The 22,358-nt window shown below is 46.1% G+C and overlaps 1 protein-coding gene across 1 annotated transcript; it reads right to left on the reverse strand.

The window, feature by feature from the left end:
- Nucleotides 1-2,537: 2,537 nt before the first annotated feature.
- si:ch211-57n23.4 (immunoglobulin superfamily DCC subclass member 3) lies at nt 2,538-20,967 on the reverse strand. Its single transcript, XM_041243162.1, has 14 exons — nt 20,880-20,967; nt 18,439-18,744; nt 16,787-16,931; nt 15,579-15,709; nt 15,109-15,246; nt 14,646-14,804; nt 7,526-7,691; nt 6,680-6,930; nt 6,426-6,590; nt 5,478-5,666; nt 4,701-4,817; nt 3,898-4,027; nt 3,074-3,209; nt 2,538-2,618 (listed from the first exon to the last, which is right to left on the reverse strand). Exons 1-14 carry the CDS (start codon nt 20,965-20,967, stop codon nt 2,538-2,540), a joined length of 2,202 nt encoding a protein of 733 aa, XP_041099096.1.
- Nucleotides 20,968-22,358: the final 1,391 nt, after the last annotated feature.

Here is a 22,358-nt window from a genome sequence, read left to right on the forward strand (position 1 = left end):
TTCTCTCCCTTCACACAACACTTTCCTTTTGGTAGTTTGTTTGTTTCACATATAAACAGAGGCAAGAGAAACAGTGAGATTTATATGTAAGAATACTGCTGTACCTTGTGTATACCTTTAACACTCACTGGGGAGCATTTGAACACTGTAGACAGCAGAGGAGGTCTCTGTGAATCTGGGGTTCAAAATCGTTTTTTTTTTAGTTGACAGATTCCTGAATTCCTGTGGAGCAGCTATGTTTTATGGCAGGGTTTTGTTTGTCTTGTTCTGTGTTTTAACAATAATATAAAATAAAAAATGCTATACTAGAAAGAACAGTACTGGAGATCTGAGAGCCAGCTGCTTCCATACATATCAAACTGGAAATAGTTCTTTTGAAAAGGACAATTAAAAAAAACACAGACGTCCCCTTCTGCCTTCAGTGTTTACTGTCGGAAGAAATTCCCAGAATTCCTGTGCTTTGGTAATGGCTCATTGTGACACAAGGTAAAGACTACGAATGTTAAACATGAGAGAAGTATTTGGTCATTTTAAGAAGTATTTGGCACATTTGAACTCTACTGTTACAGAAGAAAGCAAGCGGACTTCCTTGGAGATATATTTTAACAACATAGAAACTCTCTTCTATAAAAAAGATATCTCTCTTTATACTATTTTATAAAGAAAAACAAACAGAAAATCTATGGGGCATCCAGTAAGGTTTCTCAGAGACCATCCGAGTTTTAACAAGTTCAGTATTAAAGTCAATAACAATGTTGTACTTGTTTTTTGACTCAGAAATGATCAACCTCCATTTTACTTGGAGCTCCCTTAGAAAGTTCAGAACTGTGCGAATCCTACTGTTGTTTTAAAATACATACAAAATGAACACCGTTAGAAATCTACATCTTTGGACAGCATTCAGCTTGGTTTTATATAAAATATTTGGATAGGTTTACAAAAAAGTCCTTTCACACAAGCAGTGTCAAACCTGGTTTACTCACAGACGACATCCAAGGCCTGGCGAAACTGGATCGAAGCCTCGGCTGCCATCACATGGGTAGAGTCAGCCGATAGGTTGGGGTGGGGAAGGTGATGTCACTGGAGACCTGAGCAATGACTGCAGGACACGGCCCGGGATCATTCCAGCTGAGAATTTGTCTGTAGTGTGTTGTAACCCGAATGCTTTTGGTCTGGCAAACACATTGTATTCATTCAATTGTGCTTCAGAATTGAGAGATAATATATCTATTGTCAAGTCAGCATAAGCAATACATTGAACGTTGGTATTTTTCTGTTGTTGAGTTCAAGTTAGTGGTCCATTTTTTCCAAAAATAAGGACCTTTTCAGACCTGAACAGAATTTCAATGTGACTCTCATTAGTATTTCCTTCAGGAGACACATTTTCTTTTTAAAATTCATAATATTATTGCTTGAATTATCGCAGAGTGTGTTCGAAAACAAACAAAAAGAAAACTCTAAACCATTTACATTGGGAGGGCCCTCTGGAGGAGTGTAGGCACCAGGCATCTGAGATCCACAGTGTGTAGTTTTCTGCTTTAGAGATTTCTTTTGGTTTCAAGGCATTGCTACCTGGGGGGGGGGTGGTTGGGGGAGTCGCCTCCCATGGCTATTTCGTCAAGGCGGAACTCGGTATCCATGGAAACACAGGCGTTGGTTGGCACATGACACGCTGGCATCAGCACTTGCCGGTTTGAGGTAGTCTTCTTTTGGCCGTCGCCACGGCGACGCGCTCTTGGCTCCGGACCCTATTGTGGTTTTTGGCTTCGACATTCTCATCAGGTGAGGTAGCTATCTTTGGAGGTAAAGTGGTTCGGCTCACTCCCATTTGCCTTCCTCAGCCCGCTGCCTGCCTGCTTCACCAGACGCTTCACTTGTTTGGTAGTTTAGTGTGGTAGATAGTGTGCCTTCTGAACTCACTAAACTGTTTAGTTCTGGTAGCCAGGTTCTTGTATCACAAACAAGGCTGTTTATTTTTGGTTTTGTTTGTATAAGATTTACTGGGAATTGTTTATATAAAGTAATTTCCCTTTTTTTTTCAGGAAAAATAAACCTCTTAAAATGTTAAATCTTAAATCAGTTTTAGCAGCAATAAATAAGTATCTGGTTACTTAGTTCTAGTGAATATAAAAGGGTGTTTTCACATTGTTTGGCTGCTATAATGTTATAGCAGCTAGGAGACAGTGTTTGGTATTGCTGTACCAATCAGCAGCTTATCACCTTTGGCTTTATCTCCACAATGTTTCCATTCTTAGATGGGAAAACAGCATGTGAATCTGACACGGTATAGGGCAATATCTCCTAAGACTACTGATACCACAATACAGGTAATACAGCAATCTTTTGAGTATTAAGTGTGATCAGAACTTCTTTACATGCATTTTCCTACAGCTAACAAAATGCAGAGTGAGCTGAACAGGTCTTAGTAAACCTACAGGCTGCTGGAGGCAGGCAGGCAGGGGGAGAGGCAGACAGGCAGGTGGGGGGAGAGGTGGGAGGGGGTGAGCTGGTTAGGGGAGTATCAGAGGGGGTTGTGTTTAGCCTGGCTGTCCAGGCTGGTGTTGTTCAATCAGGACCTCACACTGTGAAGGACGCTGTGTCTGTGCTGATGACTGGTTCTGGGAACACACACACACACACACACACACAAAAAACAGAATTAGAATTTGGCACAACTCTGCCTCTAGTGTATATTATAAACCATGAAGCCCCTCTCAGCCTCTCATACATGCTCACAGGTATACTGCAGGACAGGAGACAGGACTAGCTGTGCATACTGTGTTATATACAGTAATACAAAACATGCAACATGTTGTCCCTAAAGAACACAAAACTGCAGCTATAAAACACAGTCCCAAACAATACAAATAAAGACATACCTGCATACAGCATTAGAATACACAGACCTAAGCTAGAGGCTATACACATGTACGATTTTGGACTGGATGGTTTTAGTGTGAACCAAACCTTTAACAGCTGCCATGCATGTACTTCAACAACAATACAGCAAATCAGAAAGAGAGGCGTGCACCTGCTGGTAGCTGAGACACTGCGCACCCTGACTGGGCCTCACCTGTGTGACAAGCTCAATGGCTTCAGCTGGTTGGCCGACTCCTTTCTTGTGTCCGACGTTGAGCTGAGTCCCTTGAGCCGCCTCTGTCCCCTGCGGCACTGCCCAGCTGTCCTGGGTCCCCTTCCTGCAGAACAGACTGGAAACAGCCAGGCGTCAGTGTGCCATGCATACAGCCCCTCTCCTCTCATCCACAGCCCCTCCCTCCCTCTCTCTTCTCCTCCACAGCCCCAGCCCCTCTCTCTATTGTTTCCCAAGTCCCTCTCTTCTCCTCTCCACAGCCTCTCCCTTTCTCTCCTCTCCTCTTTCGAGTACCTCTCCCTCCTCTCCTCTCCCCAGCCCCTCTCCCTCCTCTCCTCTCCCCAGCCCCTCTCCCTCTTCTCTCTCTCATCAGTCCCCTCCTCTCCTCTGCCCAGCCCATCTCCTCCTCTTCTCACCAGCCCCTCTCCCTCCTCTCCTCTCCCCAGCCCCCTCTCTCCTCTCCTCTCCCCAGCCCCTCTCCCTCCTCTCCTCTCCCCAGCCCCTCTCCCTCCTCTCCTCTCCCCAGCCCCTCTCTCTCCTCTCCTCTCCCCAGCCCCTCTCATCTCCTCTCCTCAGCCCCTCTCTCCTCTCCCCAACCCTTCTCCCTCCTCTCCCCAGCTCCCTCTCCTCTCCCTCCTCTCCTCTCCCCAGCCCCTCTCCCTCCTCTCCTCTCCCCAGCCCCTCTCTCTCCTCTCCTCTCCCCAGCCCCTCTCTCTCCTCTCCTCTCCCCAGCCCCTCTCTCCCCTCTCCTCTCTCTCCTCTCCCCTGTCTCTCTCCTCTCCTCTCCCCTCCCCAGCCCATCTCACCTCCTCCGGTACCCAAACATGAGGAAGAGCACACAGAAGATGATGCAGGCCATGCCGATATGGATTCCCACCACGATCCCTGTCATGGAGCCCTCGCTGTCCTGCCTGCAGTTACATCCCGCCTCGCTGCCTGCAGAACAGAGGGACACACAGTGAGACTGGAATAACAGGGTATGCAACAGCCTAGCACCCTCCACCCAACAGAGCCAGGACACAGAGAGGGGAGTGCAGGCAGCACCTCGCTGTACCACAGATATCCATCGAGGCCACGCGTTCAGGAGCATCAAGTTACCTGACAAAGCAACTGTAGCTAACGAAGAGCACGAATCTTACCTGCTGTGGACTTCTATTTGTTATATAGGTCTAAAATGTGAAGACTTGAAAGAATGTATAATGAATGATATCCAGTACTACACTAGGGTAAGGAAATCTCTGTTTCTATGCCATGCTTTCACACAGCGTTGCACTTCCTTGGTCATTTCACCTTGAGCGTAAAATTCTCCGGGCCCCTTCAACAGCTTCTTTCCTGCCACTAACCAGCCAGCTGCTGCTTTATTAGCTGGCATGCTTCCAGCCAGTAACATCAACCCAGAAGACACTGCTCCGAAGTGCTAGGAAGTGCAAATGATTTCCTGCGTATAAGGCATGGAAGCTTTCTTTAATCTAATGTAGAACCAGATGTTTTAAAATGCTTTCTAGAACACGTGCTTCTTTCAAAACTGCACACGGGAGAGCCGTGCAGCCAATGGGAGCACAGGGCAGGTAAGGTGACAGATTTGTATTGCGATGGAAGCACAGCCTACCCGTTCTGGTCTTGTCACTGCTGTCCTCCTCCCTCATTGAGACGATGCGGACCGTGCCGTTTCCATCCCCGTTTCCATTGTAAGCCAACAGCTTGATCTCATACACAGCCATGGGCTCTGCAACACAGAACAGGCACAGTCACGGCACCCCCGGGCACCCTCTATTCCGTCTGAGAGAAAGGGTGCAGTGCTGAATGCTGCTGGAACATGGAATTTCTCTTACAGACACATCATATTCATTGAGAGAGTTTGCCACTAGCTGGAACTAGCCTGTTCAATGGGGGTGCAAATGACTGGGGAGAAAGTATTCATAATGTGTAAAGATGTTGTGCTGGTATTGCTTTGGTATTTTGGATTGTGGAAGAAGCAGTTAGAAAAACATGGGGAGAAATATTATCACAGCCCCTGACATGAGAAACACACCGAGATCCTGAGATCAGAACATCTGAGCGAGTGAGACGTTGCATACGCGCCTGTGGCTAAAGCACTAGTTTAAAAAGAAATCTCATTGCAAATCATATACATGTTTAACATAATCTTTCATATAGGAAAACGTGTGATCTACGAAGTGATGGTAATATAGCTATGGACTGGGGTGTTCCATCACCTAGAATTTTAGGATTGAGACATAAACCTTTAGCCACAGCTGATAGTTATCTCTATTACTTAGACTGTGCCGTCTGCCAACGAATTCCAGCTGTACTGGCAGCCCTTTTCAAACAGGACACATCGCCCTTTCTGAAGCTCCTGTATAAAAGCCCCTGTGCTAGGACTGACCGAGCTGGGTGAACACGAAGGCATTGCTGGTGCTGGGGAGCAGCTGTGGCCCCTGGAAGTCCGGCTGAGGCAGCCTGCGGTGGTACAGCTTGAAGCCCTGCACGCGGCCTGGCTTGTGAGGCAGCTCCCAGAAAGCCTGCACAGCGCTGGAGTTCAGCACCTTAGTGAAGAAGCCACACGTGGCTGGAACTGGAGGGGAGGAGAGGGAGACAGAGTTAAGGAAACAGGTCTGACGTCTGCAAAGCAGTGCGCACAATGGCGAGGTTAGCGAGTTTCCATTTATTGATTCAGTATTCAAAAGTTACACACATAGAGCTAAAGCATTTAGCGAGAGACACAACAATGTGGCACCGAGTTACAAACAGAAATCAGTTAATGATCGGTTATCTGATGTGCTGGGAGATAGCTCAGGTACGGAGACGGTCTGTCATCAGGAGAGATTGTCTCATTCTCCCTAATGTGTGCCTGTCTTATATATCTTACTTAACTTCGTGTGTGTGAAGATGAACTTTGTGAAGTCTGCTTACACTCTGCTTTCCTAACAATATCTAACTTTCTGCTTTCTGAACAGTATCTATTTATTTCAACAATGTTGTTCCAGACACAGACCACACCCAAGGTCAAATGTACCTTGAGGGGAAAAACATGTTGACAACAGCGCACCTTGCAGCTGCGCTCAGCACAGTGCTCCACATTTCACTCAGCAAGTTTCCTTGATTCTCTTTCTTCCTGTCTTACAGGCAATAGGACCCACACAGTTTCCTACGGGAACCTTAGAACACCAGTGTACAGTTCTGGTGGAACCTATTATCTATGCCACAGGAAGGAAGTGAATGTATACTGGAGAGCGGTGGTAAATGGCAACTGCACACACAACAGGGCCATAGAAAACTCATTTAGAGGAAGCCACCCTGCTACCCTCGCGTTTCCCTGGCAACACAGACTCACCATCTCCCAAGGTGGTTGTCACAACGCTGAGGGACCGCTTGCTGGCCCCGAGCGGGGAGTAAGCCTTCAGGTAGATGGAGTAGGTGGTGGAGGCCTCCAGGTTACTGAAGAGATGCTGGAACGTGGTCTTACTGACGGCCTCCTGCAGCTCCTGACTGTCCGGCTCTGAAACAAAGCGAGAGAATCGCAGGTGTCACGCGGGGGCGCGGGCTGGGGCTCCGATCAACCGGCTGACAGGACAGAGCTGCTCCTACCCCCGATCTTGCGGATGTGCAGGACGTATCCGATGATGCCGTCGGTCACCTCCGTGGGGGGCTGTGCCCAGGTCACCTGGATTGAGGTGCTGGAGAGGGGGGAGGCGGACAGCTTCTCCGGGGAGTCCGGCAGCTCCCTGGACAGGGACACTGCCAGCCGGGCGCTGGCCTGGTTGGTGCCGGCTCCATTCTCTGCAATGCACTGGTAGATCGCCTCGTCCTCCGAGGTGATGCGAGTGATGGCCAGAGTGCTGAGGGGAGAAACACTCACTCACTGAACACAGTGACCACAAAGCAGCTCCCAGAGGAATGAGATCTGCTAGCACTGCCTCTGAACACAGTGACCACAAAGCAGCTCTGTTTGAAGGATACCATCTTCGGACAGGAAATGCTTCTATGGTTTGCCATATTTTTTTAATATGCTTTACCGATCCTCTCTGTGTTTTACAATGCTTGCCTATGCTTTACCAGACCTCTCTGTGCGTTACAATGCTTGCCTATGCTTTACCAGACCTCTCTGTGCGTTACAATGCTTGCCTATGCTTTACCACGTCTCTCTGTGCTTTACACTGCTTGCCTATGCTTTACTAGACCTCTCTGTGCTTTACAGTGCTAAAGGGGCGCTAACCAGTGCTTTTAAATCTATTATATCCCCCGTATAAGGCAACAAATATCATTCTTCTAAATTGTTTGCAGTGACCTCTGGTGGCAGAAGCGTGGAACTGCTAGTCACATAAAACTCCTTAACCACGTGTTAAACACTGGATAAATAAATAAATAAATAACCATTTGCTAAACACGTGTCACACTGCATTCTAGTGTTAGGGCTGCCCCTGGTGGCCGTACCTGTTATTGCTGGTGAGCTTGACGTTTTCTCCTGGAGTCAGGATCTTGCCATTCTTTAGCCAGATGAGATGGGGCTCGGGAACCCCCTGCGCCACACAGCTGAACACTGCACTGCTCCCTGCTGGCCTGGAGGAGGACTGCGGCCATTGCAGGAACTCAGGCGGGGCTGCGAGGAGGAGAGAGGCAGGGTGTAACGCACTGGGGCTGGGAAAATCATTCTGTTTCCAAAGAAAGCTGTAAAACAGTGGCGGATTTCTACATAGCACAACAGAATAATAATAAAAAAAAGAAAACATTAAGAAAACTGTAGAGTTCGTTAAATAAAAATGAGGTTACACTTTAAAATCAATATGAATTTCACAATGTGGCAAGGCTAAGCGCTCCCGCACACTTTACTGTCAGTCATGTTTTGCTCATGCTGGCTTGTGAATCCTGCTGTACGAGGAACCCAGCAATGTGGAGAGGAATTACTGCATTTCTAAATGATCTCACACGCTCAATAGTGCTCCTGTCTTCCAGCCGAAGCGTTTCTCACTTCACCTATCACGTTTCTCATGTAATATTTCTAAACGTGTGAATGAGGACCGTTTAGATTTTCTTTGCCGCGCTGGTTCCTATAGACCAGAGTATTGAAATCATATAAAGAGCAGTATTGCACTACCAAAGCTATCCTGCAGAGGGCAACAAAAACGTGCTATTGCAACCAACTCTGCTTGGTCGCAGATAAGCGGACTGTGAGTCAGATTTACTGGTAAAGAATTCATTCTTCAAACTCTCTCTGGTGTATATCTGCTTAGGCATCAATTAAAATAAAAGTTATCATGACGGACAACTATTGATCTAATAATTAGCATGAATTTAGTGGTATTTAATGATATTTATTTATTAAAGTATTTGTGCCTTGAAGGTTTCTAAAAAAAAACAAACAAAAAATATATTTCTGAGCTGTCATTGATCAGTCACTATTTAGACAAAAAACGAAGCAAGAAATCCTGCATGAATCAAAAAGGAGATTGCCCTTCTGCGCAATGTTAATTTCAGGTAACCATTGCAAAATACAAGGCATGCTTTTGAACACAAATGCGTTATTTTAACATTAAGAAAACGTCAGAAAATGGATTTCAAGTCTAAAATGGAAAAAAAAAACAGAACGGAAGTAACCTTTTAGTATCTTCTGTATTTTACATCTCAAAATGAGACTTCAAAAAAAAAAAAAAAAAAAACCCACACCCACTCGGTCCTGACCCCTCCCATCTGTTCCGTCCCATTGTCTCGTAGCCACACCCTCCCCCGGCCCAGCCCCTGTGACTGTGGGACAGCTGTGCCCCATTGCCAGAGCATGACATTGATCTCAATGGGGGACAATGGCAGCTAAATGGCTCTGCCTTTCCCTTGCATCTCATTAGAGCTCCAGAGCTGATCTATCACCTCAGCGTGAATACAGCCTCCACCCTGCTATAGAAACCGCGCTGGAGGGGTGGCTGCACTATTCAATATGGAATCATTCATCAATTTGGAGAATTCATGTAAACCCCCCCCCCCCCCCCCCCCCCACCCCCCCATTCTTAGGCCCCTTGGTCTTGCATTAGCTTTGTTTGATACAAAAAAGGCACTACTTGCTGTCCCTGTGAAAAATGACCTTTTCTGACTCTGAAACATGTTTCTGAGGATTAGATATTATATTAGTTACTTTAGTTTTGAAATATTTTAACTGAAAAGTTTCTGGGTTTTACAAAAGCTATAGGTCAGGGTTGTTTTTTTCCAAAATCCAATATTTTAAAAATATTTTGTGTTCTTGTCTCCCTGGTTCAGGGTGCAGTGTTCTCGTCTCCCCTGGTTCAGGGTGCAGTGTTGTCGTCTCCCCTGGTTCAGGGTGCAGTGTTCAGGGTGCGGTGTCTCCCCTGGTTCAGGGTGCAGTGTTGTTGTCTCCCCTGGTTCAGGGTGCAGTGTTCTCATCTATCCTGTCTCAGAGTGCTCCCTGGTTCAGGGTGCGGTGTTCTTGTCTCTCCTGGTTCAGGGTGCAGTGTTGTCGTCTCCCCTGGTTCAGGGTGCAGTGTTGTTGTCTCCCCTGGTTCAGGGTGCAGTGTTCTCGTCTCCCCTGGTTCAGGGTGCAGTGTTGTCGTCTCCCCTGGTTCAGGGACCCTGTCTCAGAGTGTAGTGTTGTTGACTCCCTGGTTCAGGGTGCGATGTTCTTGTCTCTCCTGGTTCAGGGTGCAGTGTTGTTGTCTCCCCTGGTTCAGGGTGCAGTGTTCTTGTCTCCCCTGGTTCAGCAGTGTAGTTGTTGACTCCCTGGTTCAGGGTGCGGTGTTCTTGTCTCTCCTGGTTCAGTGTGCAGTGTGGTTGTCTCCCCTGGTTCAGTGTGCAGTGTGGTTGTCTCCCCTGGTTCAGGGTGCAGTGTTCTTGTCTCTCCTGGTTCAGGGTGCAGTGTTGTTGTCTCCCCTGGTTCAGGGTGCAGTGTTCTCATCTATCCTGTCTCAGAGTGTAGTGTTGTTGACTCCCTGGTTCAGGGTGCGGTGTTCTTGTCTCTCCTGGTTCAGTGTGCAGTGTGGTTGTCTCCCCTGGTTCAGGGTGCAGTGTTGTTGTCTCCCCTGGTTCAGTGTGCAGTGTGGTTGTCTCCCCTGGTTCAGGGTGCAGTGTGGTTGTCTCCCCTGGTTCAGTGTGCAGTGTGGTTGTCTCCCCTGGTTCAGGGTGCAGTGTTGTTGTCTCCCCTGGTTCAGGGTGCAGTTTTGTTGTCTCCCCTGGTTCAAGGTGTAGTGTTGTTGTCTCACCTGGTTCAGGGTGAAGTTCACTGCGATTCCCATTTGTTCTGTCTCTTGATTTGTTCAATTCTCATGATGCCTCAGCACATCAGAACCCCAGAACTTTTAAACACCACACTTCACTTTTAACATGGAATACACAACAAAAGCCCTGCCATACATGGATTAAAAATAAAACACAGAACCATGAAATAAACTCTGAAAAACAGAAGCTCTAATGATATCATCGGAGACCTGGGTTTGTTCAAACAGGGTTTTGCAAGAAATCTTGCCACCCGATCTTCCCTAATTTCCCAGTGAGATCACCCTATAGAATTAATCGTTTAGCTTCAAAAAATCGAAGGAAACCTGCTAAATAATGTTACGTTAAAATATTGAATTACATATCGCGTTGTAATTTTCAAAAAATGTGACATTTCGAAATACTGTACTACTATTATGGCCTCCGGTAGATTTTCTGCGATATCATTTTGTAGTTTCTTTGATCACACAAGGTTAAATAAAAGATCTAAATTATGTTCATATCGTTTTTTTGTGTGTAAATCCTATTTGCAAAGCCTTTGCCCATAGCTGTACAGTGTAATAAAAGTGAAATGCCTGTGCTCTTTGCTATGCTATGGGTTCACAGCAGCTAGTGCTTTGGTAAGTGTTTCTAATCCACCTGAGTGCTTGTGGAGCAGGTGGAAGGAGCTCGTTGGGGGTTAAGATTGATGTTCTTTCTACTTGAATGGGACTCCAGCAGCTATAGAGCTTCTGAATGGGGTCTGAAGTGCTCTCCTCACACTGTAATTAATCTCAGCCGGGCCAGGGAGCATTCACAGCACTGAGAGAGAGGAGAGGGAGAGGGCAAGAGGGGTTGGGAGAGGGAGAACCCTTCGCACTTGAAGTTCAGCGTGGCTCGTTTATCTTCAGTGCCACTCAGCTCCTCTGGAACGGCAAACCGCAGCAGGGTTCATATACAGGGCTCTGTGTTTAAAGAAACCCTTGAAACATGCCCGTATATCAACCTGAAGAAGCCCTGCAGTAGGGGAACTGTTTAACAGACCACAGAGGCACTGACAGCAGAATGGAGCCACTATTGCACAGCAGTGGTCCTCGTGCTGGTGCACGCTGTGTGTCTGATGCTGGTGTGGCACTGTGGAGCGACAATGGGGTACCAGTGGCTATTGGTTTTTCATACTATTGGATTTTATATATATGACCTGCTGTGGTACTGTTCTCCCAGTGGCTGCTGTTGTCTCCCTTAGACAGCGCAGCAGCGTTGTGTGCAGGGCTGGGCCGCTTTGCAAGTGATTACACTCGGGTTGCATGCTGTGCTCTGCTTTGCTTTTACTATAGTATACCACAGACACATTTTATAAGGGGATCGAGTCTTCGAGCTAAGGAAATCAAAAGAGAAATACATTGCCCAGAAGTTTCTTTGGCAGGTTTCAGTGCGGGCTGTGAGAATTTAAACTTGTAAACAGATCAAAATAAAAATGCTGAACGGTCGACAGTGTTTGCGAAACGTTTACCTGAAAACACGCGCCGTGTGAAGATCTTGCATTGATTTGTATATTTTTAAACACACGCCGTGTGAAGATCTTGCATTGATTTATATATTTTTAAACACACGCCGTGTGAAGATCTTGCATTGACTGGTATGTTTTTAAACACACGCCGTGTGAAGATCTTGCATTGATTTGTATATTTTTAAACACACGCCGTGTGAAGATCTTGCATTGACTTGTATATTTTTAAACACACGCCGTGTGAAGATCTTGCATTGATTTATATATTTTTAAACACACGCTGTGTGAAGATCTTGCATTGACTTGTATATTTTTAAACACACGCTGGTCTGTGTGTGTGTGTGCGTGCGCTGGTTAATACAGTATGTTAGAGTTGTGTCTAGTGTTTCTGCAGCTTCAGAATTAAAGTTCCCTCTTTTTGTACCTCCTGAAAGGGTGCTGATTTACACCATTGATTATCCAGATTTTCTCAATAGTGCTGATCTTGACTCTGCCTCTCTGCTAGACAGTAGCAGGCCACGCCCCCGACCGGCCGCTTTGTCCCCCACACTGCCATTCTGTCATCAATCTCTCCGGCCACTTCTAAAACAGCCAAGTTTATTCGATTCATCAGCTGGGTCTGTCCGGGTCGGGGGTCGGAGGGGAATGTTAACACCTCTCCCACACACCTCCCCCAACTCTCCTTGTGCATTGAGGCTGGTCAGATGGCTTCTATTGTCCAGCGCCACACTGCAGCTGCCTGGCGCTCAGCAGCATATGCAATGAGGTGCTCTCTCAAGGTGAATGGGATTCGATGCAGGCTGGAGTTCAAGGGGAGCCTGACAGAGGGGTCAGGAGAGGCTGTGTGAAAGGTCAGCCCCACAAACACACTCCTCACAATCCTGAGCTGAGCTATGCAGGAGGGGCACTGTGCATACTCAAAGAAACTTATTATGAAATTGTTTAAAGTGACATGTGGAGCCCCAAAGTGGTGCATCTGGTAAAGGCGCTCCGGGTGAAGTGCAGGATGTGGCCTATAGCCAGCAGGTCGCCGATTCGAGTCTAGGCTATTCCACAGCCAACCATGGATGAGAACTCCCAAGGGATGGCGCACAATTGGCCGAGCATCACCCAGGTGGGGAGGGCTTAGGTCAGCCAAGGTGTCCTAATACTGATCCCTGTGGTGCTCCACTGGTTATCACTCTATTTTGAGGTGTCTCCTCTAATCAGTCCTTTCTGTTTTCTACATGTTAACCACTCCCTAATCCATGTGCATGCGTTTCCTTGAATCCCTACCTCATTCCATTTGAGAATTAATCTTTTATGTGGGACTTGGTAAAAATCTTTCTGGAAATCTAAATAAACCATGTCATATGCTTTGCAATTATCCATTATCGATGTTGCATCCTCAAAAAAATCAAGCAGGTTAATTAGACACGATCTCCCTTTCCAAAAACCATGTTGACTGTCTACCAGGATACTGTTACCATATAGGTAATTTTCTATTTTGGATCTTATTATAGTTTGCATATAATAGCAGTCAGGCTTATTGTTCTGTAGTTACCTGGTTTGGTTTTGTCTCCCTTTTTGTGGATCGGTATTACGTTTGCAATTCTCCAGTCTGTCGGTATGCAGCGCAATCCAATAGGCACAAGGCCATTTTTCCATAGTTATTCACACTCAATACTGTTAAGTTTGGAAATGCTAAAATAAACAAACTCAATTCAGATAACAAAGTCATTTTGCAACATTGAAGACATTGAGAAAGACCTCATTGAATGTATTCAGTTTCTTAGTTGAAACATTTGTCGTTGATTTTATTAAGTTTTTTTTTTTTTTTACTGTTTCTAAAATCAAGGCTTTGAGTCGAAATGTTTGTCCTTGGATTATAGATGTTTCTTGTAGTATGACAGCATGCAGCTCCAGTGTTTAATGGATGGGTGCTCTTAATCCATATGCATGTTGAGTATGTATTAAGAGCTATAGGGTTATAATTCACATTAAATTATAAAAAGGCTATGAACATGATTATGCTTTGATATAATATTAATAGTTTATCATTTTCAAGAGAATTGAACCGCAGGTCTTTTAGTTCTTAATCAGGAACATCAAGACTTGGATAAGCGCATGCTTTCAGCTTCCCCTCATACTACTAGTCATTTGCTGTTTAACGTTACAGATCTAAACGTAGTTTAATTACACGACCCTTTCCTTCAGGGTGATTTGAAATACCGGAGTTCACATTGCTTTGATGAGTTCACATGACATTACCATAGACTGGGATACTATCTGCTTGATTACTTATTGATTGTAAGGATAGCAATTCCAGGTCTGGAATTGTTCTACAGCATAGTGTGTCATAGGACTCTTTAGTGGGGAGGGCCAGTGCTGGGATGTAATGCACTGCATGTAATTAATTACTGTAATCTGATTACATTTTTCAGTAACTTGTAACTGTAATGAAATGCGGTAACGGATTACATTTTACGTGAAAAAATAACAGAGTTGCTTTTAGTTACATTTAAGTGCTTCAAATGGTAATCAGAGGAGATAGTGAGTGGGTTCGACAGCTGGATCTTCAAGGAATAATTAGAGCTGCAGCCTGGCCTGAAGGAAATATCTGTGTAACTTGTAAACTGTGTCTGAGAAGGAACAGTTTGGAACTGTGTGAAGTAACTGTACCTAGTTTGTTCAAGTGACTTGTAAGTGTAACAGATTACTTCTTGAAAGTAACTTCCCCAGCACTGCGGACAGTGTTTCAGTGGGTTTGAAGGAGCTTTTCGGAGTTCCACAGCAGTGGGCCATGTTGGGCTCAGTGGCTCGGTGCAGGTTTCTAGTTCTCATAGAAGAAGCTGTGGAGTCGCCTCTTACCCTGAACCACGAGCCTCCCCAGCGCAGTCCGTCTCATTCTGGTCCCGGGCCGGTTCGCTGCACACACGTACACCCCCGAGTGCTGGAGCGACACGTCCGAAATCATCAGGTTCCCCGTCCCAAGAACCTGGATCCCTTCCACGCCGATGGAGCGCCCATCTGCCAGGGAGACACAACGTTTGGACAGTTATCACAGGTGCCAACCTAAAGGAGAGCTAACTAACTTTACAATTCATTTCCTTGACTCTCACCAGTACCAGCGCTGTTACCATCGCTGTACTTTTGAATGAAGCGCGGCCCATGATTTTGAAATCCATTCTCTACCCTCTTTTGGTATCAGCAATATTATCATGCAGTTTTAAGCACAGGGTTTCTGAATCTGAGTTTCACTGTCTGAGCTAATCCAGCAGCACAACCTATCACAGGAACAACCGTGTGTAAAGTGGGCGAGGCTCTGTCCTACCCTGCCGGCTCCAGGAGACGATTGGTCGAGGGTTGCCCGTGGCGATGCACTCCAAGATGGCGGTCTGGTGAACGGTGAGAGTCAGGTTCTGAGGACCGGAGAGGATGAATGGCTCTTTGTAGGTCTTCGGAACCGTAACTAGCAAAGAAATGAAACCAGAAACACCGTGAAGAATGAACTGCTTGTGTAAATGATTCCACAGTAGATACTTAACAGGGACTGGGAAATACGACAAGCCAATTATCATGAGCAATCACAATAACTGCTACTGCTAACACTACTGTACTCGGAAATAACAACATAAAACATATTAATAATTATAAAGGGGTAAGGACTGTTGTCTCTTAGATAAAACAGTGCTTTGAAAAAACGAGAACATAACCCTGTTGGAAGAAATGGTTTCCTGAACCAGAAACCCTTAACAAGTCCTTCAGCAGTCCTCGCGCACGGGGTCCAGTCACGGTGCTCACCAGACACGTTGAGCTGCCCCTCGTGGCTGTAGCGCGTGTTTGCAATGTTGGTCGCCACGCAACGGTAGAGGGCAGAGTCTGAGCGGCGCACTCCAGTGATTTGAAGAATGCCGGCGGGGAGCAGGGTGTACCTGCAAGGAAAGCAAGACCTGAAACAGCTCCCCGAACCCCTTCCGTTTCACACCGCCCGCGGAACTGGGAACAGAACCGCCTGTTCCCTTTCTCTAAAAGGACCGTACAGTAAAATGATTTCTTTCTTCAGCCCTGATGTCAATCTATGAATATAAACAAAAAAATGTTTTATGCAAGTTTCCCCCATGCTTTTCTCATGGTTATACTCTGCAGTTACCTTGCAATGCAAAGTTTTTAATATGCTTTACCATACTGCTCTGGGCTTTACAATGCTTACCTATGCTTTTGCATGTTTTCACTTTGTCTGTTACACTTTGCTTCGCTTTTAACTTTTATAATAATAATTTTTATATAGCGCCTTTCATAGTGGAGCACCATCACAAAGCGCTTTACAAGGTACAAGATTAGGGTGTGTGAACTATGCATCAGCTGCAGAGTCACTTACAACAACGTCTCACCCCAAAGACACAGCACAAGGAGGTTCAGTGACTTGCTCGGGGTCACACAGTGAGTCAGTGGCTGAGCTGGGATTTGAACCTCCTGGTTACAAGCCTGTTTCTTTAACCACTGGACCACACAGCCTCCTATGAGGGTCCTATAAGGGATCCTGTGTGCGTGAAAAGGAATTCTACCCGCTGTGTCATTTACAACCTTGCAGCAACAACCAAAAAGCAAGCAGCTGAAATAGCAGCTTGGTATGGGTGCAGAGTTGTATTCATGGTTCTTTCTATTTATAATCACTCTGTATATCTTGTCTGTTCTGTTTCACTCTTTGGTGACCTGTTAAAAAGTTTAAAGCACCCATGTGTACAGCCAGCACACCAGAGTGCATCCCTTAACCTGTCCCCCCTGCAACACCCCAGTGGATTTAAGAAACATTTATTCCACGCTGGTGCATTTATTACATGCACTAGGGGCTGCAGGGGGACAGATTAACGGTTACACTTTGGTGTGCTGGCTGTACTTTGAGATATTTTTCACACATGGCTTAATGGCCAGGATTCAGTGAAACAGCAAACCGCTTGTAAATGAGAGGAATCGATTGGGTGATGTTTCAGACTGGTGGGGGTCCTTACCTCAGGTCGTTGGTCTGCAGAGCTGTGCGGTTCTGCTCCCAGCTGATCACAGCCTCTGGGACCCCCTGGACCTGGCACTGAAACCGAGCCACGCCTCCCTCCTCCACCAGCATCGACTGGGGGTGAGTGTGGAACTTGGGGAGAGCTGAGAGCAGACAGAGGCAGGGTGTCAAAGGAGGGCTTCCTTTAAATGAAAGAGCATCACCTTGGTAACCTCTCCCCCCAGCGATAACCCCACCCCGGTCACCCATAACTCAGTTCTATTAACACAGCACTCGGACAGCATGAGGCTAAAGAGGAGGGGTCAACAGCACCCCCCGGGTTAGAGAAAGGTCCTGAAGAGGGTGGGGGCGGGGGCAATAAAAATCACAGGGGGGATATTAAAGAGAAAAGAAAACGGGCTTCTTTTGTTGTTAAAAAAGGAGATTTAAGGTCTAATTTAGGCAAATAAACCCCCTTCTCAAAGCAATGACTGCAGTGGTGGATTTGGTGCTGTGCTGTACAGCGCTGGCTAAAGGTTTTGCATCACCCTATAGAATGAACTCATTTTTCTTCATGAAGTTAAATGAAACCTGCTGAATAATGTTACGTTAACATATTGAATTACATACAGCTTAGGAGTTTTCCATACACGGAATGAAAAACTGACAAAAAAGGACAATAACTTCGAAATCTAACTGTTATTATTATTATTATTATTATTATTATTATTATTATTTATTATTATTATTATTATTATAATGGCTTCCAGTAGACTTTTAGCTTCTTTGATTACAAGATGTTAAATAAAAGATCTAAATGATGTTTATATAGTTTTATTTTTTTTTAATTATGACTGAATCCTAAAAGTCTGGGTGATGCAACACTTTTGATCAGAGCTGAAGTATTATTGTGCCCTTCTATGCCTCACATGTTGAGTTTTGAAAGAAACACATATTACAGTAAACATGAGATCTGGTGCTGCACAAGTTTAAAGAAATCTGCATTTGCAAATCAGAAGCACTTGCTTGGTCATTTCCCCATCCCTTTCAATGGCCCCTTTCCATCTGCTCCCCCTATTGACTGACATGCTCTCGTGACCCTGAAGACACTACTGAAGTGAACTGAAGGTGTGTCTGAGCGCTCTGTGTATCAGTGTATTCCCCTGTCTCTGTGTGTGTGTTGAAGGTGTGTCTGAGTGCTCTGTGTATCAGTGTATTCCCCTGTCTCTGTGTGTGTGTTGAAGGTGTGTCTGAGTGCTCTGTGTATCAGTGTATTCCCCTGTCTCTGTGTGTGTGTTGAAGGTGTGTCTGAGTGCTCTGTGTATCAGTGTATTCCCCTGTCTCTGTGTGTGTGTTGAAGGTGTGTCTGAGTGCTCTGTGTATCAGTGTATTCCCCTGTCTCTGTGTGTGTGTTGAAGGTGTGTCTGAGTGCTCTGTGTATCAGTGTATTCCCCTGTCTCTGTGTGTGTGTTGAAGGTGTGTCTGAGTGCTCTGTGAGTGTATTCCCCTGTCTCTGTGTGTTGAAGGTGTGTCTGAGTGCTCTGTGTATCAGTGTATTCCCCTGTCTCTGTGTGTGTGTTGAAGGTGTGTCTGAGCGCTCTGTGTATCAGCGTATTCCCCTGTCTCTGTGTGTGTGTTGAAGGTGTGAGCTTGGAGGCCTGTGTCACTCACATGCCAGCTGCACGCGTGCCCTCCTGCTCAGCAGCATGCCATAGCGGTTCTGCACGGCGCATTCATACTCTCCCGCGTCCGTCTCGTTGCCGTCGCGCCGCTTGTGGAAGCTCTGGATCAGCAGAGAGCCATTGACCAGGATGCTGGCTCTCTGCCCCGTCACCATTGCAACCCCGTTCTTCCGCCAGGTCACTGAGATAGGCCCCTCCCCCTCCACCTGGCAGTCCAGCATGAGGGGGCGGTCCCTCACTGCGATGACATCACTGGGCTCCACCAGGAACGCCAGCTCAGGGCTGCCAGCCAATCCTGGAGAGGAGAGAGAATTCCAGAAGTGAAGCCAGCCAATAAAATCACATGCTGTACAGCTGCTGTGTCCCATATCATTACTGGGGTCTTCCTGACCCTTAAAGGAGCGCTCAATGACAAGGGCCCAAAATGAAATCCATCCTATGGCAGTTGTTCACCTATAATGCAACTACCATAAGGATTTATTTGCAGGACTTTTCTATTGTTTTATTGTTTCCATGTGTATTGAACCCTACGGAGGCCCACTTGTGTAACTTTGCTCACTTTAAGGTCCTTCTTTGAATCTATATGATCTTTTAATATCTATCCCACTTGTACTCAGTGAAAAGACAGCGTGGAGTGTGGGTGCGATACCGTCATGCTGTTCACCTCATGTTGATACTCGGAGTCTCTCCAGTCGATGTGTTGACAGTCTGCACATTTTGTTTTAGTTTATTCACGCAAACACACGACGGTCATGTTTTGTTAGAGTTTACTTCACGCGGAGTAATCCTTTTTAAACTAATAAAAAGCCAGCGGAAATGTGACTTCTAAAGTATTGTTTAGCAGATGAGTTCCTCTTAACAAATTCACATGGTCAAACTCAGCCCTCTGAAGCGCAGTGCAGCTGGAATATTGCATCACTTCCTCCAGTGTGGCAAGAAGCTCTTATCGCTTTGTCTCCTTCTCACTCTCTGTCTGCGTGACACTCAGAGTGACAGGGAGAGCCCAGCATCACTCCCACACACTGGGATCCTTCGATGGGATCCTTGAAGACTCGATTGACCAAATTATGAGATCAATCAGCTACACTAGATCAATCAGCTACCAGGAATTGGACAGACATAGAGAGACTGAATGGCCTCCTCTCGTTCGTAAATTTTATTAAGTTCTTATATTCGTATATATTTCAAGGCTATACAGCTAACCCTGCTCACTGTGACTGGACTATACAGCTAACCCTGCTCACTGTGACTGGACTATACAGCTAACCCTGCTCACTGTGACTGGACTATGCAGCTAAATCTGTATCTTTTTAATATAACACTTGCGATCTTTACAAAACAAAACAAAAAAAAAAGTGAAAAAAGGCCACAATAGGTTCTAAAAGTTTATGGGGTGATAAAATACATCTTGACAGCTTTCATTTATTTTATAATAAGGGCAGGTGATGTGACTGCAGGGAGGACTATAAAGATCATCTCTTAGTCATTAATACTGTATATCATTTTTACAATTGTATAGATCAGAGAAAGGATACTGTGCTGTTAATTCTCTAGTTTTTCTAGCATTTTGATGGGTTTTTTTGGTACTGATTTTTGCAGGAGCTGTACAGCTCCCCTATTTTCACTATAGAAAACAGGGGTCCTAAAATGGTTACAATATTGGGGTACCCCATCCACAGACAGTCAGGCTGATATTCTCAGAGTGCTGGACAGACCAAAGGCTAAAGCAGTGAGTGCTTCCTTTCTGAAGACTTCATTCCCAGGTGGGGGTGGGAGAAGGGGGTGGGGGTGACTCCAATGGCACAATGGATCAGCGGGAGGGTGGCTGTGCTGGGTTTTTTGGGGGGTAGGGGGTGCACTTGACATTCCGATATTCTGATTGATAGCTCTTTTACTGCCCCCCCCTCCTCCCCCCTAAGAACAGATCTGTAGGCTGGCTGTCACAATAGGAGGCTGGAATCCCACAGCTATTGAACCATTGAGAGTGACAGAGAGAGGGAGCTGGCGAGCTGGATAGCAGGACAATGGCTGTGTTTGGAGGGGTCACCAGGCTGACCTGGGTCCATTGTGACTCTTGGTGCGTGACAATAGCCCAGGCTCCTTTGAGAAGGCAGCAGCAGCAGTCCCAATACACCCCCCCTCACCCATCTGTACCTTCCCAGCCCCACACCCCAGCTTCCTTTCCTCTCCAAGATTCCCATGCCACTCCACCACCCCAACCCCCCCCCCCCCCCCCCCCCGCCAATGCACTCAATTTGCACCCCATTTGATATTTTCTAAATTCCGCCCCCCATTGACTTAGGCCTTGACCCGGAGCAGGACTCAAAGCTGCCCCGCCCCCTGGCTCTGCATATTGAATGTGGGCTTGAACTTGATCCTGAAACGGTGCTGTTCCAGTTTCCAGCTGCTGAGTCTGCTCCCCCCCCCCACCTCCCACCCAGCTCATCTGCAGGGCGATACAGACAGCAGGCGTGAACATCCCCTCCTGTCCTACGACCCCGCAACTGAAGGGGGTCATGGGAGAGTTGGCTGGAAGGGGCCGCTCTGGGACTGCTTGAGCCTCGGACACTAATGCCGCTCACTCCTCTATTGTCTGCGCTTGACCGTGAACTTCTGGGCTATTGTGGCCAAGGCACTGCTAAGCTCCAGCAAGCATAAGACTGGCTATCAGCATTCAGCAATGGCTAATCCCTGTGTTTATTCGTCTACTTACTGATGGCACTGGAATCCCCCCCCCCTCAACCCCCCCTCCAAGTAGTCTTTTTTTTTAATGCCTGCAAATAATTGTCTGCTTTGAACTGGATGGAATTGCAATGCACTGGTTTAGAACTCATTTAAGGTTTACAGGGAATAATATGTCTCTATCGAAATGCAATTTGTATTCCTATTTTTTTTAACGTTAATGTTGTCTGAGGTGAAATAAATAGTGAGTGAGTGCATAAGAGATTGGGAGGTGTACTACTGAGCTGTTCGGACCTGTCCAACTTAAAACCAGTTCGTTAGATAAAAAACAAAATCTTCAACAAAAGAAATGCAGCGAACGCTTAATGCTAAATACCAAAGTGATCATTTATAATTCTTTCAACTTTTTTTTTTTTTTTTTTCTCCTCCCCCTTCTAAAAATGCCACAGCCTTTGTGAAGGATTACAAATGCATGTGCTCTGGGAGAATTCCCGTTCTTTCACAGCCTGTTTCTATTATCTCCCGTTAAACCTGCTGGAGCCCTCTCCCAGACAATAGCTGAATGTGGGGCATGAAAAGAGGACACTGGGACCCTGGAAGAAGCTCCGATGGGCTGGGCTGCTGGCAGCTGTGAGCGCAGGAATCAGTGCTTTGTTTCACTAATGGGAGTTAAACTCACTGGCTCTCAAGAAACTAAACAGAAAGACTGCGCAGAGCAAACAAACTGCTGGAACAACAGCCCCCAGAGCGTCGGCTTTGTTTAAGATTGATTATTATAGCCGGGATTATTAGCTCAGAGCCACTAATGAGGCGCACAGCTTCCTGGACATTGTAAAAGTGATTAGCTCAGTTCTGGGACAAGCTACAGGTGATCCTTCCAGGAGTTACTGAAGTACTGCTTTGTTTAATTTGACTTTTGAGTCTTGAACTCATGTTTTGCTGAAGGGAGAAACTTCCAGTTTCCAGAGTGTGACAAACAACTTGAGAGTGTGCAGTAGAGTTTGACTGATATTACTGAGTGGTGCAAGTTTTGGAAAAATCTATTGAAATGTATTTGGTGTCAAAAATGATTATGTTTGCATGACAGAACTGATAAATGGCTGGATCAGAAAGATAGAAAGGAAACTAAAGCACGGATGAGTTCTGAAATCAGCAACACCCATTCTACTGCACAGAGGAGTGTTTAAATGTGCATTCATTCATAGAGGATCTGACAGAGTGCCTGGC

The sequence above is a fragment of the Polyodon spathula genome, unplaced genomic scaffold, assembly GCF_017654505.1.
Source record: "Polyodon spathula isolate WHYD16114869_AA unplaced genomic scaffold, ASM1765450v1 scaffolds_1601, whole genome shotgun sequence".
Lineage (NCBI taxonomy): Eukaryota > Metazoa > Chordata > Actinopteri > Acipenseriformes > Polyodontidae > Polyodon > Polyodon spathula.

What these genes read in the sequence shown, in the direction of transcription:
- si:ch211-57n23.4 (XM_041243162.1), bottom strand. Translation starts at nt 20,967, where the DNA reads ATGACCCCCTTCAGTTGCGGGGTCGTAGGACAGGAGGGGATGTTCACG. An exon ending in GCACATCCGCAAGATCGGGG is followed by an intron (nt 6,591 to 6,679) that starts GTAGGAGCAGCT and finishes GCTTTGTTTCAG; the next exon opens with AGCCGGACAGTCAGGAGCTG. An exon ending in ATGTTTGGGTACCGGAGGAG is followed by an intron (nt 3,210 to 3,897) that starts GTGAGATGGGCT and finishes GGCTGTTTCCAG; the next exon opens with TCTGTTCTGCAGGAAGGGGA.